At 42.9% G+C, this 22,616-nt stretch overlaps 1 protein-coding gene across 2 annotated transcripts in view; it reads left to right on the top strand.

Annotated features, from left to right (window-relative positions):
• The window catches only part of LOC124796408 (serine/threonine-protein kinase VRK1-like), an 87,360-nt gene that overhangs the window by 48,750 nt on the left and 15,994 nt on the right, over positions 1-22,616 (top strand). For both annotated transcript variants that reach the window (XM_047260585.1, XM_047260586.1), the window contains exon 9: positions 4,939-5,033. In XM_047260585.1, coding sequence (XP_047116541.1) covers positions 4,939-5,033 — 95 coding nt within the window. The remainder of the gene's footprint in view (positions 1-4,938; positions 5,034-22,616) is intronic.

Below are 22,616 nucleotides of genomic sequence, written 5' to 3'. Positions count from 1 at the left end.
CTCTATCTAAGGCACTTCACTGTGTGTATCACACTACTCTACTGGATAAATTGAAGTTTGTGGGTTTTATGGTATAACCAGCCAGTGGATTATGTCATATTTAACAAAAAAAAAAAAAAAAAAAAAAAAAAAAGGAATCAGCAAATGTAATCCGGTGATATTATTCTGACTGGGAAGAAATCACACATGGGATTCCCCCCGAGGCTCATTATGTCCATTAGTTTTCCTCATTTATGTAATTGATCTTCTGTGTAATATACAAGCAGAATTAGTTAACATTGCAGATGATACTAGTATTGTAATCAATCCAAGCGTACAAAAAGAAAGAAATGGTAAGCAGTATTCGTAAAAGTACTATTACTGGTTTTCTGCAAATGTCCTCAGCTCAATTTAAAAAAGACAACGTATTCAGTTTTGCAAGGGGGTACTACAGTAGTAGTACGTGTAACCCATGGTGAGGAAATAATAAATAGGGTGCAAACTTCAGAATTATTAGTTGTCCATATTGATGAAAATTAAAACTGGAAATAGCACATTTTGCAATTCCTAAAACAATTTAGTTCAGCTACATTTACACTTAGAATCATTGCAAATCTTGAGAACAGACAGATCAGTATTTTCATTCAATAATATCATATGGAATTATGTTCTAGGGTAACTACTCTTGAAGAAAGAAAGTCTTAATTGCTCAAAAACATGCTGTAAGAATAATACGTGGAGCTAACCCTCAATCACATTATAGACATCTGTTAGAGTTCGGCATTCTGATTACAGCTTCACGGCATATTCCCTCATGAAGTTTGTTGTAAATAATCCACTGCAGTTCAAAAGGAACAATAATGTAAACAAGTACAACAGCAGAAGGAAAGACGATAGTCATTACTCCACATTAAGTTGTCTTCAGCATAAAAGGGGCACACAGTGATGCAGCTAAAATTTTTGATCACTTACCTAGTGACATAAAATATCTGGCAGGCTGCAAAGTAAAATGTAAAGCAAACAGATAAATTTTCTCGTTGATAACTCCTATTCTGTAGAAGAATTTGTATTGTTGTAATGTGTAAAATGTGGTGGATAGGAATTAGTAAGTCACATCTGTAAATCATTTTTAAAAAATTATGATTGTTCAGCGTGTAACCATATTTACACGTTAATTTTCAATGTGAATGTAAAATGACTAATTCCACGTCATTATGATATGTCGTGCAAAATGATTCATGGAACATGAGACTGACTGACTGACTGAGTACTATAGATCACTCTAACAAAAAACTGAGTTTGGTAGGTGGAAGAAAGCACCTGTCTATAAAATGACCACCTTCACACATCTGTCCACATCAAACCCACTAACAAGCAACAGTACCTCCATTATGACAGCTGCCACCCATTCCATATCAAACGGTCCCTTCCCTACTGCTTGGATCTTCATGGCAAACGAATCTCCTCCTGTCCTGAATCCTTGAACTATTACACCAATAACCTGAAAACAGCTTTCGCATCCCGCAACTATCTTCCCGACCTGGTACAGAAGCAAATATCTAGAGCCACTTCCTCATCCCCTCAAACCCAGAACCTCCCACAGAAGAACCCCAAAAGTGCCCCAGTTGTGACAGGATACTTTCCGGGACTGGATCAGACTCTGAATGTGGCTCTCCAGCAGGGATACGACTTACTCAAATCCTGCCCTGAAATGAAATTCATCCTTCATGAAATCCTCCCCACTCCACCAAGAGTGTCTTTCCGCCATCCACATAACCTCTGTAACCTCTGGCTCCTACCCTTGTAACCTCCCCCAGTGTAAAACCTGTCCCATGCACCCTCCCACCACCACCTACTCCAGTCCTGTAACCCGGAAGGTGTACACGATCAAAGGCGGAGCCACGTGTAAAAGCACCCATGTGATTTACCAACTGACCTGCCTACACTGTGAAGCTTTCTATGTGGGAATGACCAGCATCAAACTGTCCATTCACATGAACAGACACAGGCAGACAGTGTTTGTTGGTAATGAGGATCACCTTGTGGCTAAACATGCCTTGTGCACGGCCAGCACATCTTTGCACAGTGTTACACTGTTCGGGTTATCTGGATACTTCCCACTGACACCAACCTATCAGAACTCCGGAAATGGGAACTTGCCCTTCAATATATTCTCTCTTCCCATTACCCCCCAGGCCTCAACCTCTGCTAATTTCAAGTTGCCACCCCTCGTACCTCACTTGTCATTCAACAACATCTTTGCCTCTGTACTTCTGCCTCAACTGACATCCCTGCCGAACCTCTTTGCATTTAAATGTGTCTGCCTGTGTCTGTATATGTGCGGATGGATATGTGTGTGCGTGCATGCGTGCGTGAGTGTATACCTGTCCCTTTTTCCCCCTAAGGTAAGTCTTTCCGCTCCCGGTATTGGAATGACTCCTTACCGTCTCCCTTAACACCCACATCCTTTTGTCTTTCCCTCTCCTTCCCTCTTTCCTGATGAAGCAACCTTGGGTTGCGGAAGCTTGAAATTTGTGTGTGTATTTGTGTGTTTTTCATTGTGTCATCAACATACCATCGCTTTCTCATTTGGTAACAATATACACACACTGAAACGAGCCACTGCCCTTCCTCTAATTCCAATGAGATGCTGTTTTTATCTAATGTTTCAAACAAAATATTGTCCATTTATCGTGACCAGGCCAAATATCTCACGAAATAAGCATCAGACGAAAAAACTACAACGAACGAAACTTGTCTAGCTTGAAGAGGGAAACCAGATGGTGCTATGGCTTGCCTGCTAGATGGCGCTGCCGTAGGTCAAACGGATATCAACTGCGTTTTTTTTTTTAATGTAGGAACCCCCATTTTTTATTATATATTCATGTAGTACGTAAAGGAATATGAATGTTTTATTTGGACCACTTTTTTGTTTTGTGATAGATGGCTCTGTAATAGTCACAAACGTGTAAGTACGTGGTATCACGTAACTTTCCGCCAGTGCAGACGGTATTTGCTTCATGATACATTACCTGTGTTAAAATGGGCCATTTACCAATTGCGGAGAAGGTCAATATCGTGGTGATGTATGGCTATTGTGATCAAAATGCCCAATGGGCATGTGCTATGTATGCTGCTTGGTATCCTGGACGACATCATCCAAGTGTCCGGACCGTTCGCCAGATAGTTAAGTTATTTAAGGGAACAGGAAGTGTTCAGCCACATGTGAAAAGACAACCACGACCTGCAACAAATCATGATGCCCAAGTAGGTGTTTTTAGCTGCTGTCGCAGCTAATTCGCACATCAGTAGCAGACAAATTGCACGAGAATCGGGAATCTCAAAAACGTCCATGTTAAGAATGCTACATCAACATCAATTGCACCCGTACCAAATTTCTATGCACCAGGAATTGTGTGGTGATGACTTTGAATGTCGTGTACAGTTCTGCCACTGGGCACAAGAGAAATAACAGGACAATGACAGATTTTTTGCACGCATTCTATTTAGTGACGAAGCGTCATTCACCAACAGCGGTAACATAAACCGGCACAATATGCACTATTGGGCAACGGAAAATCCACGATGGCTGCGACAAGTGGAACATCAGCGGCCTTGGCGGGTTAATGTATGGTGCTGCATTGTGGGGGGGAAGGATAAATGGCCCCCATTTTATCGATGGCAATCTAAATGGTGCAATATATGCCGTTTTCCTACGTAATGTTCTACTGATGTTACTACAAGATGTTTGACTACATGACAGAATGGCGATGTACTTCCAACATGATGGATGTCCGGCACATAGCTCGCATGCGGTTGAAGCAGTATTGAATAGCATATTTAATGACAGTTTCATTTGTCAAGCATCGTACCATGGCCCGCACGTTCACTGGATCTGACATCTCCTGATTTCTTTCTGTGGGGAAAGTTGGATATTTGCTATCGTGATCCACCGACAACGCCTGACAACATGTGTCAACGCATTGTCAATGCATGTGCGAACGTTACGGAAGGCGAACTCACTGTTGAGAGGAATGTCTCTACACATATTGCCAAATGCATTGAGGTTGAGGGACTACATCTTGAGCATTTATAGCATTAATGTGTTATTTACAGGTAATCACGGTGTAACAGCATGCATTCTCAGAAATGATAACTTCACAAAGGTACATGTATCGCATTGGAACAACTGAAATAAAATGTTCAAACATACCTATGTTCTGTATTTTAATTTAAAAAACCTACTTGTTCCAACTGTTCGTCTAAAATTCTGAGCCATATGTTTGTGATTATTACAGCGCCATCTATCACAAAGCGAAAAAAGTGGTCCAACTAAAACATTCATATTTCTTTACGTACTACACGAATATGTAATAAAAAATGGGGGTTCCTGTTTAAAAAAACGCAGTCGATATCCGTTTGACCTATGGCAGTACCATCTAGCAGGCCAATCATAGCGCCATCTGGTTTCCCTCTTCAGGCTAGACAAGTTCCGTTGTTTGTAGTTTTTCGTTTGACGCTTATTTCATGAGATATTAGCCCAGTCACAATCAATGGACCATCCTGTATATTAGCATACTAATTGTTAACATAATTTTGAATCACTGTACAAAGTAATCTAGAATACCTGAAGTCTCTCTTTATATGATGTATGAATGAATTTGTTTGTGATTACCTGCAGTGATCATTTTTACTCCTTTTAGGCTGTGTTCACATTATTTTATTTTATTTTTTTCATTATGGTTTCAACTTTGGAGCTTTTGTATCATGATGCCTAAATACTTGTACATACCCTTTGAGTGGCCTTCAATCCAATCCTGGTGCTCAGTGGAACACTTGCGAAGCTTTTTATTCTATTCAGAAGTGAATTCAGACGTATAAAATAAAAAGGCTAATTATTGAGATAGCAAACTGTGATCGCAACTGCATGTGTTTTATAGTTCCAAATGTTTGTTGCAGTGCTCTTTTGAAGAACCAGAAAACATTGGTTTTAAACCAAAGAAGCCGTTCAGAAACATTTACAGACAACCATGTGTTGCTCACAATTTCAACAGGTATGTAATGTTAGAGTATAATTCTTGCTATGGAGCGGATAGTAGTCTTACATGAAATTGTGTATTCTATTGTTGTTTGGATTGTTACTGTTGTTCATATAAATAGGACATGCAAAATTTACGAAAATGTGATGGATATAAACACTACTGAAGGATATACATTAAAGCATTCGAAGTCAGCGGCTCAAGAAAAGAGTGTAATAAATACTTCATGGTGGAGGGAATAACTTAGCTTGACCCAACTTATTGTTAGATATGTTTGTGCAAGGGCAGATAGTGATGAGTTAGTGTATGTGTCCCGTTTCAGCTGCCTCCCCATCTCTTTCCACTTAGTGTAACTTTATTCTTTTTTGAAGACTCATTCAGTAGTGTACAGGGAAATTTGACATTTCACATGTTCTAGAGGAAAAATGTAGTGAACCCGAAGGTATCGCTTGACTAATATTGACTGGCAGGTATGTGACAATCATTGCTTCCTGCAATTTGTCACAGAAGTGTTAAGTTTACTTGATATAGTGTACACAGAAGAACTAACTCCTTCACGTACAAGTGGGAACTCTTGGACACCCCATTGTGTGACTGTGTAGCTCCTCGGGCACCTCATTGCATGACTGTGAAGTTCCAGAGCAGACTATTGGCCATGCTGTAGGGGAATGTCCCAAGAGATGTTGCCACTCTAACAACATTGCAGTTGATTCTCTCTCTCTCTCTCTCTCTCTCTCTCTCTCTCTCTCTCTCTCTCTCTCTCTCTCTCGACATCACTCTGTAAGGTCAGTTGAGACAGAGCTCTTGCATACTCCTTTTGGACTTCATTTGTATGTATATATTGTTGTTAATTGTATACGTATATCTGTATGACAAATAACAATAACTCAGCCACATTTTGTTTGCAACTAAACTATTCTTTTTCCTAGCCTTATCCTGTGTCTTCGTAGAATCAGTACGTCAATCTCAATTTGGCAATGCTACTGGTAGAGGGTGTCTGGATGCTCTTCTTGCTGCCAAGCCTTCCCCCAGGGACAGAATTTATGTATTTCTTCTGTCTGTGTCTAGTGTTATCCAATGAGAAAGTGTGTTAACCTTTTTGAAAGGTATGTGAATTGTGTAACTGAGACTTGAGTACCAGCCCAGTGTTCAGCTTCTCGGATGAGGGGAAATTGCCTAAGATCCACTTAATATTTGCTTAATGTCCTCATGTCACACAATGTGTTTTGCACAAATAACAAGACAGCTATCATGTCTGGACCATGTTACAACAAGTATAGAAAGAAAAATTTTTAAAATAGGGCTTTTTAAATCCATGTATCAATCAGATCATGAAGGGACATGGTTAAAATTGCTGACAAAAATCGCACAGATCAATGTGAACAACTCAAATATGTTAGAATTGTTAATGATTCTCATATCAATGCTTTCAGATCACAGCTGTGTATTATAGAATGGTCCAATGCCCTGTCTCAGTTTACAAATGTTTATGAAGCTTTTGACACCTTGCCAGTCTTGTTTCTATTATGATTAATCAGTGCTGTCCTGAAGTATGAGGGTGAGTCAAATGAAAACCTTAAATTTGTAATAACAAATAGAAATTTCGCGCCATTATCCTGTAAGTTGGTAAGCGTGCTATAAACAGCGTGCAGAATGGCCTGTAGATGGCACAACAGTGCAGATGCACACATACCGTCTCAGTATCCGTATAAAGATGGCTGCCCACTTGCGACTTGCACCAGGGAAGAACAGCGTTCTGTTGTTCGGTTTTTGCATAGTGAAGGTGTGAAACCTATTGAAATTTATCGACGAATGAAGGTTCAGTACGGTGATGCATGTTTGTCACAGCAGCAATTCTACCAATGGAGTAGGAAGTTCGCAACTGCTGTGACTTCAGTGGAAGATGCTCCTCGTCCAGGTCAGGCACAATGAGTTGTGACTCCACAGAACATTGCAGCAGTTGAAGCCATAGTGAAGGAAAACTGCCGAGTGACACTGAATGACATTGCAGCGTGTTTACAGATTAGTTCTGATGAAGAGGTACGTCACGCGGTGCACGAGTGGTTGCGTGGACTAACAAAAGAATATTTGTCTAAAGGAATTTATGCACTTTGTAAGTGCTGGAGGACTTGCATTGAGTGTGGGGGAGATTATGTTGAAAAGTGACACAGCTTTGTACCACTTCTGCACAATAAATAATAATTAAAAAATATTTAAGGTTTTCATTTGACTCTCCCTTGTATTAAAAGACACAAGGGGAAACCAAGCAAAAGTAAATGTAGAAGTTTACATCGATGGTTCACACCTGACCTCAGAAAATTAAGAACATGAATTATCAAATTCTGTAACATATCAAAGAACAGTGAATAAGATATACTTCAGTATGTTCAACTAAAGAAAAGGTACAGATGAGAAATTATAAGACAGAAGTGAATGGCAAATTACAACTATATTCAGCAATCAAGAAACATATGCAAGGCTGCATGGAGAATCATCAAAGCAGAAGAGAGCAATGCTAATGGAACCACTTCTGATGTTACCAGTGTACACCCAATGAACTGAATGACTTCTTAGTTAATTCTGGCAACAAAGGACACCCAACTCAACAAAATGGAAACTACAAATTGGGGATTTATAACCATTTAGGAAGGAAAAACAGTTATACATATCCCACAACAAACCTGCATCATCCTCATTCAAGTAAGGAACAAATTCCTGTCACTAGTGTTGCAGTAACTGTAGCAAAATTCAGATATTCAGAATCAGAAGACATGAATGATGTGTCAAATTTTGTTATTGAAATGTTAGTGGACATTATTCTACAACTACTCTGTGCACTAATAAACTGGATTTTTATGAGCTGTTGTTTTCTGGCTTCCTTACAGATAACATTAGTTATCCCTGGGCATAGAAAAGGAGACAAGCGATGCATTGATAACTATAGTCATATTTCTCTTGTACCAATATTCTCGAAAATAGTTGAACATTGCATGCACCAACAAATTTACAAACATTTCACCTGCTATGGAACACTGACAAACACACAGTATGGCTCCAGGGAAATTTCATCTACACTGACAGCAGTTGAAAATGTTTTGACAATACTCAGTGCCTTTGATGCAAAATTATCTGCTGATGCCCTATTGATTGACCTAAGTAAGGCATTTGACTCTGTGAGGTATTAGATTCTAATAGATAACCTGATGTGCTATGGCATTCGAGATACAGAACTCGCCCTTATAGAATCGTATCTTGATAGTAGGAAGCAAAAAGTACACTTCAGTGTTATGAGCCCTAGATGTTTGAAGAGGCATTCCTCAAGCTTTCATACTGGGACCGTTATTGTGTATAATCTATGTTAATGACCTACCAAGTATCATACCATGTAAATCTGTTCTGGGTGCTGATGATAACCACTTTCATTGTAACTGAAACAACATAGAGGATCTAAAAAAACAAAGCAAAGCCAACCTAAGAATTTCTAGAAACTGGTTTAAAGACAGTGAATTCTCTGCAAATCAAAATAAGATTGAAAATGTAATTTTTATATGCAATACCAACGATGATTGTATGTCCGTTAAATTTCTTGGTGTATACTTGGATTCTAAATTAATCTGGAAGCTCCTCACAGTTCTATATGCACTAAATTCTGAAGAGTCATGTACCTGTTACATAAACTTGGAGTTAGTGAGTGAGGTGAGTGAGTGAGTGTGTGTGTGTGTGTGTGTGTGTGTGTGTGTGTGTGTGAGAGAGAGAGAGAGAGAGAGAGAGAGAACATGGTGCTCAGCTCCTATTACACATGTTTTACAACCACAGTACATACTGCTTATTGCTTTGGGGCAGCTCCACTGGGGCAAAATGAGTTTTTTTGTGTGGCAGAAAAGACTCAGATGTGTATCAGGTATCTTCAAAGACAAGGTATCTTAATGAATCTTGCAGGCCACATCCCCCCCCCCCCCCCCCCAAGAAACTGGGTATTAGCACAGTACCATTGTTATTTATACTTCGTTGCATAGTCTACACAGATTAAGGCAATCATTTCATTGCTGCACTACATGTTACAAGGAAATGATTGACCAGTTCTTTACAAGACTAAGCAAAACCCGCAGTAGCTATCCATAACTGTACAATGCACTGCTGCCAGAAGCACACACCACCTGATGAAACTCTCTTGGAAATCTTCTACAAAATTGGCTTAAGAAGAAAGTTTTCTATGCCAAGAGAAATTTTTTGATTGTGCAAAGAAAGATCTACATTTCTAACTTACATTCATCATGTGTCTGTATGCAAGTTTACGTGCTTTAACTGTTTTCTTCATTATTATATGCAGTGATACGTATTACTCAGTTTGTGTAGTATATTAACATCGATAGCGTGCAAAATGCTTGAAGATGAAATAAATAAAGTTTTAGTGACAATATTTTGATGTTGATATTGGGCATCACATAATGATCAATTGGCTGTTGCGACACTGCTACTCACTCTGAAATTGTTCCCAGCTAAGTAAAGACCTAGCAATTCAATTACATGATTTGTGTGTAACATTGCATTTTGTCTTAAATATTTCAAAGTATTTCTGTTATGTTTTGTCTTTGTGGTTGTGGTATTTCAGTTCAAACTTTTAGCTCAATAAATACATCCATGTGATCTGATTTAATAAATGATACATGTGAATGCTACCACAATGTACTTCAAAAGTTTTACCGATATTATGGAAGCCATGACATCCAGATACATTAACTGAATTATTGTGTAAATGGTTTTTTCTGTTCACATACTTCGTTTTACAGGTTGGTATTGCTATTGATTTTTATGGACCTTTGATCATTGTCCACCTGACATTAAGAATGACTGTACAGAAATATTTCATTTGTACTAATTATCATTCTAATTCTCTGTGTGTGTCACATATTTTGGCTATTCTTATTAGTTAATTTCTTGCAATTGCATCTCATGTTAAAATTGGTACCTACATAATCTGTAAGTGCCTTAGCTCCCAGTTTGTATGAAGGTGTGTGTGTGTGTGTGTGTGTGTGTGTGTGTGTGTGTGTGTGTGTCAACTACTTCATATCCTGTTACTATTAAACAGACAACAAAAGCTTCAATTTAACTATTCTGAAATCAATTTAAAAATGAAAACTAGGAACAAACTTAGATAGCTCATTTGCTGGCATTACATCTAAACTAATTTATTAGGTTTGTGCATAAGTTTGAGAATTTTTGTTTTGCATGTTGGTATTCTGGTTGCTGTGGGTTTACTTATCGACTGTCATTTTTTATGTTTAGTTCACTGTTGCTATTTGAGTTTACATTTCGTCATTTGGAGATAGTGAGTGGATTGCCTAGTGGAGAAATTACCAACCTATTCTTCTGTTTGAGTTCAGTGAGGGATGCCAGCAGCCATAATCATTTGCGCCATGTGTGGGGATGTAGCCATTGCTTGAGAGCAAGGCAAGAAAATGGTTTTCTTGTTTTAAGGAGGTTCATTTTGACAGTATTGACTCTCCACATTCAGGAAAACATTCACGGTTTGATGAAGATCATTTAATCCACATTGTTCCATGTCCGTGTATTCAAGAGCTGGCAAATTTGATGAACTGCGATCATTCCACCACAGTGAGAGATTTTCATGTAATTGGGAAGGTTCAGAAATTGGGTGACTTGGTACCACATCCTCCAAGCCAAAATCACAAAAATTGGTGACTGGCATGTGAACAACACAGACTATCCCTATCATGTAGCATTACTGGACAAAGATCTGTGTGCATCCACAAAAGACATTGTTATGCATCTGGTGGATCAGTGACAGGGGTGCACTTATGAACTGCTTCGTTTGAGGTGTAACCATCACTGCTAACATTTATTATCAACAACTGAGACAACTTGCAAGTGCAATCCAAGATCAACAACCAGGAAGACTGGGTGAAGTCTGCTACTGCACGTTAAAAGTTTGCTTGCATTTTGCTAGGTGCAAACAACACTATACAGGTGTTGGGTTGTGAAGTCATTCCACACACACCTTATTCACCTGATCTTGCACCCTCAGATTTTCGCCTCTAATGCTCTCTATCCAACAACCTTGAAGGAACTTCTTTCCGGATGAAAATGCGCACCAAACATGGCTCAATGATTTCTTTGCCTCAAAACCATGTGATTTCTTACAATCATTGAATTTAAAAGTTACCCTGGCATTGGCAGACTGGTGTAAATAGTGAAGGAGAATATCTTATTGACGATTAAAGTTTCTGTTATGTGTACCTGTTGTGTTTATTAAACTTATGAAGAAACGCCATGAGCTTATTAACAAACCCATTAGTTCAGAGTATCTAAAACAAAAAACATAATGTGTTTACACATCTAACAACGCAGATGTGAATGACAGTTAGGAACATTTGTTCGTAACATAATTATGGAAAGGAACTTTCCTTTCGATAATATTTTTACATTCCATCCTGGATTTTCCATTGTTTAGTTTGTTCCTAACGTAAATAATTCAGGAGTAAGAGAGACCTCTCACCGAATAGAAGCATTTAGTCATCAACAAGCACACACAAAATAGAATGAAAAGCCTGTCGACAACGATTCTGCACTCAGTGAGTGGTCTTCTTTACTTCTAAATTACTTACAATCTGACAGAACTGTACTAGTATATTTGTCCCAAACATACAGATTTTAGATGTCAAGTAACTCATATTTCACATTAGCCTTCAATTTGTTCACTATATTCAATTTTAAATGACAGGCTTTATTCCAGTGTGCTGCAAGCTCTCTAATGAATTCACTTTCTTATTCAGAATTTTTTACCCAGCCCTTAAAGTATAGAAAATTAGGAACAGTGTATTTGAGAAACAGCTGGAGAGGTAGGGAAGCAATGACCTGGGAGTGATTCCAATCTTTGTTACAAGCACAAAGGTCTCTCGGGTCATGCTGTAGTGCAGACATGTTGAGGAGTTGGCTAGGCAGGCATGAATGCTTGCACTCTCTTGTTGTCTGGGAAGTGAGAACTCGCAGTAAAATTGGGTGGTCAAATGTCATTATGTAATAAAGGGGAAGTGCAAACTATGCATGGACTTACGAGAAATGACCATATGTTAAGATCGCCATAACCTTAGCTTGAAGCATATATACTTTCAGCACATTGCTTAAAGTGGAGAGTAGTTCATTGTAAATTGATGAATAGCAGCGTAATTACTAGATACACTTGTAGTGTGACAGACAGTTGCAAAGTAACTTTCTTAATAAAATAAGTCTCATAGAATTGTATAAAAAGTTTCCTCATTGTAAGTTTCACACCTTTACACAAGTTTGCAGCTGTGATTACGCTGATGTTGGCATCTACAGTCATGAGCAAGCAACTTTTTCTGCAGTGAGGAGAATGAAATCTAGGCACAGAAGCTCACTGACAGACTTCAACTTAAAAGCTTACTTTCAGATTAGCAGTGCTCAGATAGCGGTGTGAGACACTGATGGTTTAGTGAAAAGCAAAATAATTAGTATTTGTTGATAGCCAGTATTTTTGTGTTTAACGTCCGAATAAAATAGTCACAGAATACAAGTAAATGGAAGTCCAACCTCTGTCCTAAAATGACATTGATCATAAGTCTGCATCAATTATAAGAAATATCATGTTTAGTATTTTGTTCTGCCCTGTGTTCTTCACTCCATCAATTAAAACATGTATGTTTCCTTTCGTTGTTATTTCTCCTCATTGCAACAATCTTACAAAATAAATTTGCCATGAATGGCATTAATTAGCCAGTAATAACTTTAGTAGAACTGATAAGCAGCGTCAAATGGCAAAAATTCCTTAATATGCTGTGGCCTGCCCTAGTATCTCTGCCCCCCCCCCCCCTGCGGGTCCGGGGGTTAGAATAGGCCTGAGGTATTCCTGCCTGTCGTAAGAGGCGACTAAAAGGAGTCATTCCCCCTCAAGGGGGTAGTTAGCACCTGCGTCCGGAGACGGTTCCACGACCTATATTTGCGGTCATTTTGGTTTTTCACTTCTTCTGGTTTCTTCCTTCCTTTGGTTGGTTCCTTTCTTTGTTCTTCTCCATCTCACTGTCTTACTTACTCTTTCCCTTGCCTCCTCCTCCTTGCCTCCTCCTCCTTGCCTCCTCCTCCTTGCCTCCGCCTCGGCGTTTGAGGCAGTCTGTCCTTTCTCTCCCTCTCTCCCTTCTTTTTCCCTTTCTTCCTTCCTCCCTGTGCGTGCCTGAAGGCCGACCCACGCGTTCGCACGCGTAGCCGGTGATGGGGTAACGCATAATTCCCCTCCCTGGGAATGCCGGGATGGTTCCTCTGAAAGGACACGGCCGACTTCCTTCCCAATCCTTCTCTAATCCGATGAGACCGATGACCACGCTGTCTGGTCTCCTTCCCCAAACCAACCAACCAACCAACCAATCCCCGCCCTGGGTAGACAAGTAAGGCATGCACGTACCCCCTGGTAAAGGCCAGGCCCAGGGAGGGGTGATTGCCTGAGCTGACACCTTCCGACCATGCCGATTGGTCCCTCCATCCGTTTCTCGGGAGGTGTGACCTGAGGTGTAAACATTCACCTAAGGCGGGATTGCCCTCTGAGAGGGTCCCCACAAGGAAGGAGCACACCATCGGAGACGCTGGCAATCATGGGGGATTCCTCCGCAATGGATTTTTCTTCTTCTTCTCTCTAGACTTCTGCCACCAGTGACAAAAGTACTACCGCCTGCCCCACAGTTCCTCGTGGTTTCTCGATCTGAGGACGGAAAGGATTTTTCCTCTGTCAACACTTTAGTTATCCAGAAGGGCGTGGATGCCATAGCCGGATCTGTCAAGTCGTGTACCAGGTTGCGTAACGGTACCTTGTTACTAGAAACTGAGAGCACCTTTCAGGCACAAAAACTGTTTCGGGCCACACTCCTGTACACGTTCCCTGTCCGGGTGGAGGCTCACCGCACTTTGAATTCGTCTCGTGGTGTGGTATATACTAGATCACTCGACGGATTGACTGACGAGGAGATTCAGTCTTTCCTCGCTGAGCAGGGTGTGACGGCTGTCCATAGGGTCATGAAAAAGGTCAACAATGATCTTGTACCGACCCGGACACTTTTCTTGACCTTTGATAGTGTTCAGCTGCCATCGCGCATCAAAGCGGGCTACGAGGTTCTTTCTGCTCGCCCCTATGTCCCGACACGTACGCGCTGCTACCAGTGTCAGCATTTTAGTCACACTCGCCAGTCTTGTTCCAATGTGGCTAAATGTGTCACTTGTGGCAGGGATGCCCATGAGGGTGACTGTCCACCTCCGTCTCCTCATTGTGTGAACTGTCAAGGTGACCATGCAGCGTCCTCCCGCGACTGTCCCATCTACAAGGAAGAATGCTGTATACAGGAAATTCACGTCAAAGAGAAAGTGTCCACCTCGGCTGCTCGCAAGCTGTTTGCTAGTAGGAAGCCCACACTGCTCCCAGCGGGGAAATACAGTACTGTCCTCGCCTCTCCTTGGACTACCAGGGAGGTGGCGACGCAGACATGCGATCTGACCTTCAGCACTACGGTCGTCCATTCAGCCAGTGCTAAGATCGCCCAGTCGACGTCTCTTCTTCCTCCCGTCCCCCCTCAGACAAAAGCACCTTCATCAGCTTCTGCCAAGACGAAGACCAAGAAGTCAGATACACGGGCCTTCAAGAAGGAACCATCCCATGCAGACTTCCTACGTACCTTGAACTCCCAGCCATTGACCAGTACTTCCACTAAGCAACCTTCCAAGAAGGCTCATAGGAAGCACAATTCTCCTTCTCCGCCACGGCACATTTCTTCTCCTGCGCCACCCAGCGGTTGTCGCTCCAGGCCGTCATCCGTTTCGCCTGGCCGCCCCGCTGGTAGCCGAACATCTGGCCGTTTGCCGGTGGAGGAAGCTCCCCCTCCCGGCCATCTTAACAAGATGGCTGATGAACCTATAGAACCAATGGACGATGACTGTCCGCCTACTGATAGCGGCAGCAGTGCTCACTCGAAGCCAGGCCCTCAGCGGCCTTTGAGGTGACCCCTTCCTGCATCTTCCTTTTCTTTTTCTACTCACAATGGCACTTATTCACTGTAATATTCGCAGCATTCGCTCCAACCGAGAGGACTTGAAGTTGCTGCTCCGCTTGCACCGTCCGCTCGTCGTAGCCCTCCAGGAAATGAAGCTACGCCCATGCGATCAAATTGCGTTGACACACTACATCTCTGTGCGTATTGACCTACCCCCCTGTGGCAGGTATTCCGGCTCATGGAGGGGTTATGTTGCTGGTCCAGGATGATATTTACTATGATCCCATCACATTGCACACCGGCCTGCAGGCAGTTGCCGTCCGAATTACTCTCCCCACTTTTACATTTGTACCATTTACACCATTTACACTCCATCGTTGTCTGCCGTTACCAGGGCAGACATGATGCAAATTATTGCTCAGCTACCTGCACCATTTTTGTTAACTGGAGACTTCAATGCCCACCATCCCCTTTGGGGCTCTCCAGCATCCTGCCTGAGGGGCTCCCTGTTAGCAGACCTTTTCAACCAGCTCAATCTTGCCTGCCTCAATACTGGCGCCCCCACTTTTCTTTCGGACACAACTCACACCTTTTCCCATTTAGACCTCTCTATATGTACTACCCAACTTGCACGCCTGTTTAAGTGGAATGCACTTTCTGATACATATTAGAGCGACCACTTCCCGTGTGTTATCCATCTCCTGCATCATACCCCCTCTCCATGCTCAACTAGTTGGAGCATCTCCAAAGCAGACTGGGGGCTCTTCTCTTCCAGGGCGACCTTTCAGGATCAAACCTTCACAAGCTGCGATAGTCAGGTCGCACACCTCACGGAAGTCATTCTCACTGCTGCTGAATATTCCATCCCTCAGACTACTTCTTCTCCACGTCGCGTACCGGTCCCCTGGTGGCCCGCAGCATGTAGACGCTTTACGTGCTCGTCGACGTGCTTTACGCGACTTTAAACGCCACCCTACAGTGGCGAATTGTATCAATTATAAACGATTACGTGCGCAGTGTCGTCGTATTATTAAAGAAAGCAAGAAAGCCAGCTGGGCTGCTTTCACAAGCTCCCTCAACAGTTTTACTCCTTCTTCTGTTGTCTGGGGTAGCCTGCACCGGCTATCTGGCACTAAGGTCCACTCACCAGTTTCTGGCTTGACGGTCGCGAATGACGTCCTTGTGGCACCTAAGGGAGTCTCCAATGCCTTCGGCCGCTTTTTCGCAGAGGTTTCGAGCTCCGCTCATTACCATCCTGCCTTCCTCCCCCGAAAACAGGCAGAGGAGGCTAGGCCACCTAACTTCCGCTCCTCGAACCGTGAAAGTTATAATGCCCCATTCACCATGCGGGAACTCTAAAATGCACTTACCCGGTCATGGTCCTCTGCTCCAGGGCCTGATTCTATTCATATTCAGATGCTGAAGAACCTTTCTCCTGCGGGTAAAGGTTTCCTTCTTCGTACTTATAATCGCATCTGGATTGAGGGACATGTTCCCGCATGTTGGCGCGAGTCTGTTGTTGTACCGATTCCTAAGCCAGGGGAGGACAAGCACTTGCCTTCCAGTTATCGACCCATCTCGCTTACCAGCTGTGTCTGTAAGGTGATGGAGCGAATGGTTAACTCTCGTTTGGTTTGGCTGCTCGAATCTCAACACCTACTTACCAATGTACAATGTGGATTTCGTAGGCGCCGCTCTGCTGTTGACCATCTGGTTACCTTGTCGACCTTCATTATGAATAATGTCTTGTGGAAGCGCTCAACCGCGGCTGTGTTCTTTGATTTGGAGAAGGCTTACGACACCTGTTGGAGGGCGGGCATTCTCCGCACCATGCGGGGCCTTCGCGGTCACCTCCCTCTTTTTATTCGTTCCTTTTTAAGGGATCGACAGTTCAGGGTACGTGTGGGTTCTGTCCTGTCAGACACCTTTCGCCAGGAGAATGGGGTGCCACAGGGTTCAGTTTTGAGCGTCGCTCTCTTCACCATAGCGATCAATCCAATAATGGATTGTCTCCCAGCTGATGTATCAGGCTCCCTTTTCGTGGACGATTTTACCATCTATTGCAGCGTGCAGCTTACATGTTTCCTGGAGTGCTGTCTTCAGCGATATCTTGACCGTCTTTACTCCTGGAGTGTCGCCAATGGCTTCCGTTTTTCTGCCAAGAAGACGGTCTGTATTAACTTCTGGCGCTACAAAGAGTTTCTCCCACCGTCCTTACAACTCGGTCCCGTTGCTCTCCCATTCGTGGAGACAACAAAATTTTTAGGTCTTACATTTGACAGGAAACTTAGCTGGTCTCCACATGTGTCATATTTGGCTGCCCGTTGTACCTGTTCTCTAAATGTCCTCCGTGTTCTCAGTGGTATGTCGTGGGGAGCGGATCGAACCGTCCTACTTCGCCTATATCGGTCGATTGTCTGCTCCAAGCGGGATTATGGGAGCTTCGTATACTCCTCTGCACGGCCGTCCATCTTACGCCGCCTCAACGCCATACAACATCGGGGTTTACGTCTTGCGATCGGAGCGTTTTATACTAGTCCCGTCGAGAGTCTTCATGCTGAAGCCGGTGAATTGCCACTCACCTACCGGCGCGATACACTGCTTTGTTGATATGCCTGTCAGCTACTGTCAATGCCCGACCACCCGTCTTATCGTTCCTTTTGTGACAACTCTCTCGACCGCCAATACGGGTTGTATGTCTCTGCCCTGCTACCCCCTGGAGTTCGCTTTCGTCGCCTCCTTCAACACCTTGATTTTTCACTCCCTGCAGCCTTTAGAGTGGGCGAGAGCCACACGCCACCTTGGTTCCAGGCTCAAGTTCGCGTTCACTTTGACCTCAGCTCGCTCCCAAAGGAGGTTACCCCTGGTTCGGGGCTTCGATTCCCTGAGCACCATCCAGAGCAACAGTGATCCGTATCCGGTTCACCCTTTCGTGCACCGGATCCAACGCTCTCTTCAGCAGCTGGTGGACGACAGTTCTCCGATTAGCTTTATGTGGATTCCTGGCCATGTCTGTATCCCTGGGAACGATGCTGCAGATGCCACTGCCAAGGCTACGGTCCTCCAGCCTCGGACAGCTTCTTGTTGTGTCCCTTCATCAGATTGTAGTAGGGTCATTTGTCAGCGCATTTTATCGCTGTGGCATGCCGATTGGGCTGCACTTATGGACAACAAGCTTCTGGCCTTGAAACCTCTTCCCACGGCTTGGACGTTCTCCTCACGTCATCCTCACGCCCTTCTCTGCGGGAGGAGGTCGTTTTGGCCCGGTTACGAATTGGACACTGCCGGTTCAGCCATTGCCATCTGCCTACGGCTGTGCCGGCGCCATTCTGTCCATGTGGGCAATTGCTGACAGTCCGCCACATTTTAACGTCCTGTCCGGATTTTAATACACTGCGTCTTGATCTTGGCCTGCCATGTACTCTGGATGCCATTTTAGCGGATGACCCAGGAGCAGCTGATCGTGTTCTTCGTTTTATCAACTTGACAAACCTGTCTAAGGACATTTGATTATGCTGTTTCCTCTTTTTTTTTAAAATCCTCTGCCTGTCTATGTCTTTTATAGTATTGTCCCTTTTAGTTGCTGTTTTAACCTTGTGCCTCGCGGTGCATTCCTAACTTAGTCTGGGCGCTAATGACCATTGTAGCTGTGCGCCCGAAAACAAAAAAAAAAAAAAGTATCTCTGCTTCAAAGATATTGAAGCATAGACAGTGGTACAAGAAAAACCATTTTTTTTTTAATATTTCGGAAGGATATATTAAACAAAATCAACTGGTCTTTTAAACTGATTAGCATCTCACTTTCTCTCTTCATTGCTTGGCCTATTGCTATTTAAATATTGTTACTGCTTTCAGGGAAGTATGTTGACATTAAAATTGCAAAAGGTAGCAAGAGAGAGAGATTCTTCTAGATATTTGCAAAATAATTGCTGCTGGACCACTCATTTATTTTGCACAATTTGTAAACTCATTGGTGTGGTATTGAGTCAAAATATGTCTCTACCTACCTACTTTCCAAATTAAACTTATACTTGAGAAAAAATTAAAACAGATGTCAGTGCTATCCCTTCTTGGCACCACCACTTTACAATCCACCATTACATCCTCTTCAGGTGTTGCCACATAACTATTCTCAAACATCCTCCAAGATGGTATTGTCCACAGTTCTGTTAATTGTACTCACACCACATCTAAGCTGGGAATTAGTCTCTTTAATATCTTCTCTTGTATTTACAACGAAGGATGACAGTCTTGTACATTACAGCATTCTCAAGTCTGGCTTGGACTTCATACACAAAATGAAAACCCATACAGACCAAGCAGCTTAATTTAATTCTCTTCTTTACACTTATGGTAAGAATTAGCTGTCGCCTTGTTTTTGGCCAGAGTTCTACGGTGTGATATCTTCATCTCCCAGCAGCATCTGAGATCCTGGTTCTATCCGGTAGGTGGCTCTGCTAACACCACATCTTGTTCAGGCATCGTCCAATACCTGGAACAAGATATTTACAACTATAATTAATGTCAGTTACAAAATATAAATCCATTCTCTTCATAATTCTTCAAAGAGATTTTTGTTTAGTGGCTTGACATTCTGAATGGTGAGGCTGTACTAACAACACCCATTGAGATCGGGAGGACAAAGTGGTATCACATTGGCCGGCAACAATTGGCATCTGACTTTGTGGAAGAGAAATCCCACTGTCAACTAATGGCCTGAGAGATTAGCTGTTATACACACATCAAGAAACGTTTTGCATCACCTCGGTTTCGAGAGTTCCGGAACCTGTACAGAAAATTGGAATAGAGATCAACATAAACATAATTTCTGCCCTTTTTATTACTCATGAAAACCACACATTGCATGTTGTACCACCATAGAGCGAGACCTGCAGTTTGCTGTACACACAGGTATCTCATAATACCCAGTAGCACATCCTCTTGCGTTGATGCATGCGTGTATTTGTCGTGGCATACTATCCACAAGTTCATCAAGGCAGTTTGTCCAAATTGTCCTACTCTTCAACGGCGATTTGGCGTACATCCCTCAGAATGGTTGGTGGGTCACATCGTCCATAAACAGCCCTTTTCAATCTAACCCAGGAATGTTCAATAGGGTTCATGTCTGGAGAACATTCTGGCCACTCTAGTCAAGCGATGTCATTATCCTGAAGGAAGTCGTTCACAAGATGTGCACAATGGGGGCGCAAATTGTCGTCGTCCATGAAGACGAATGCCTTGCCAGTATGCTGCCGATACGGTTGCACTATCGGTCGGAGGATGGCATTCATGTATCGTACAGCTGTTACGGCACCTTCCATGACCACCAGTGGTGTACGTCGGCCCCACATAATGCCACCCCAAAACAACAGGGAACCTCCACCATGCTGCAAGTACTGGACGGTGTGTCTAAGGCATTCAGTCTGACCGGGTTGCCTCCAAACACATCTCCGATGATTGTTTGGTTAAAGGCATATGTGACACTCATCAGTGAAGAGAACGTGATGCCAATCCTGAGCGGTCTATTCGGCATGTTGTTGTGTTGTGGTTACAAAGATGGACCTCACCATGGACATCGGGAGTGAAGTTGGGCAGCATGCAGCCTATTGCGCACAGTTTTACTCGTAATATGACGTCCTGTGGCTGCATTAAAAACATCATTCAACATGGAGGCATTGCTTTCAGGGTTCCTCTGAGCCATAATCCGTAAGTAGTGGTCATCCACTGCAGTAGTACCCTTGGGTGGCCTGATGAGGCATGTCATTGACAGTTCCTGTCTCTCTGTATCTCCTCTGTGTTCGAACAACATCGCTTTGGTTCAGTCCGAGATGCCTGGACACTTCCTTCTTGAGAGCCCTTCCTGTCACAAAGTAACAATGTGGACGTGAACTGCGGTATTGACCGTCTAGGTGTGGTTGAGCTACAGACAACACGAGCCGTATACCTCCTTCCTGGTGGAATGACTGGAGCTGATCGGCTGATTGACCCCTTGCCCAAGGAAGATGACATTTCTTCAGGGGTTTTGCAGCCTTATGACAAAACACTTGTTACACACTTTTCCTTTTTAGACTATAATGTGATCACCATATCCACAGTCAAAACTTCAATATGCTGTCCTGGGTATGGCACTCAGCTTATTAAGATCTTGCCAGACATCACACCTACCAGAGCTGGAAAACATCTAGAGAATGTGCATTTTACAGAATATCAGATATATGGATGATTGAGGGGGGGGGGGGGGGGGGGAGAGAGAGAGAGAGAGAGGTACAAAGGTACTAGAAGCATGGAAAACAGTGAAGAGTTTTAAGGGGAGATAATAGGAAAAATAATTTCGATACAGCAAACGGAAAAGAGAAATTTGGGTATGGGGATATAGAACTGGACTGCAAGAATAAATTATCTGTGGGAAATACAGACTCAGTACTACAGCAGAAGTTGAAAGAATTTCCCAACCAGGAAACATGTAAATAGAATTAATGAAATGTGGTCTGAATGTGTTATGGAAATGTTTGAGTAAGTTGTTTAAGGCATGCATATTAAAGGGGTTTAAAGGGGGAAGATGTGCCCAAGGAGTGGAATTTGGTGTATCTAAGTCAAATTCCCCCCCCCCTCCGCCCACTCCCCATGAACAATGGACCTTGCCGTTGGTGGGGAGGGTTGCGTGCCTCAGCGATGCAGATGGCTGTACTGTAGGTGCAACCACAACGGATGGGTATCTGTTGGAGAGGCCAGACAAACGTGTGGTTCCTGAAGAGGGGCAGCAGCCTTTTCAGTAGTTCAGTAGTTGCAGGGGCAACAGTCTGAATGATTGACTGATCTGGCCTTGTAACACTAACCAAACCGGCCTTGGTGTTGTGGTACTGCGAACGGCTGAAAGCAAGGGGAAACTACAGCCGTAATTTTTCCCAAGGGCAAGCAGCTTTACTGTATGGTTAAACGCTTTACTGTATGGTTAAACGATGATGGCATCCTCTTGGGTAAAATATTCTGGAGGTAAAATAGTCCCCCATTCGGATCTCTGGGCGGGGACTACTCAGGAGGACGTTGTTATCAGGAGAAAGAAAACTGGCGTTCTATGGATCTTAGTGTGGAATGTCAGATCCCTTAATCGGGCAGGTAGGTTAGAAAATTAAAAAAGGGAAATGGACAGAGTAAAGTTAGATATAGTGGGAATTAGTGAAGTTTGGTGGCAGGAGGAACAAGACTTTTGGTCAGGTGAATACAGGGTTATAAATACAAAATCAAATAGGGGTAATGCAGGAGTAGGTTTAATAATGAATAAAAGAATAGGAGTGCGGGTAAGCTACTACAAACAGCGTAGTGAACGTATTATTGTGGCCAAGATAAACACGAAGCCCACGCCTACTACAGTAGTACAAGTTTATATGCCAACTAGCTCTGCAGATGATGAAGAATTTGATGAAATGTAGGATGAGATAAAAGAAATTATTCAGGTAGTGAAGGGAGACGAAAATTTAATAGTCATGGGTGACTGGAATTCGAGAGTAGGAAAATGGAGAGAAGGAAACATAGTAGGTGAATATGGATTGGGGATAAGAAATGAAAGAGGAAACTGTCTGGTAGAATT

The sequence above is a fragment of the Schistocerca piceifrons genome, chromosome 4 (assembly GCF_021461385.2).
Source record: "Schistocerca piceifrons isolate TAMUIC-IGC-003096 chromosome 4, iqSchPice1.1, whole genome shotgun sequence".
NCBI classification, from domain to species: Eukaryota; Metazoa; Arthropoda; class Insecta; order Orthoptera; family Acrididae; genus Schistocerca; species Schistocerca piceifrons.
The sequence above is the reverse complement of the archived record's forward strand: the minus strand, read 5'-3'. Positions and strand labels throughout refer to the sequence as shown.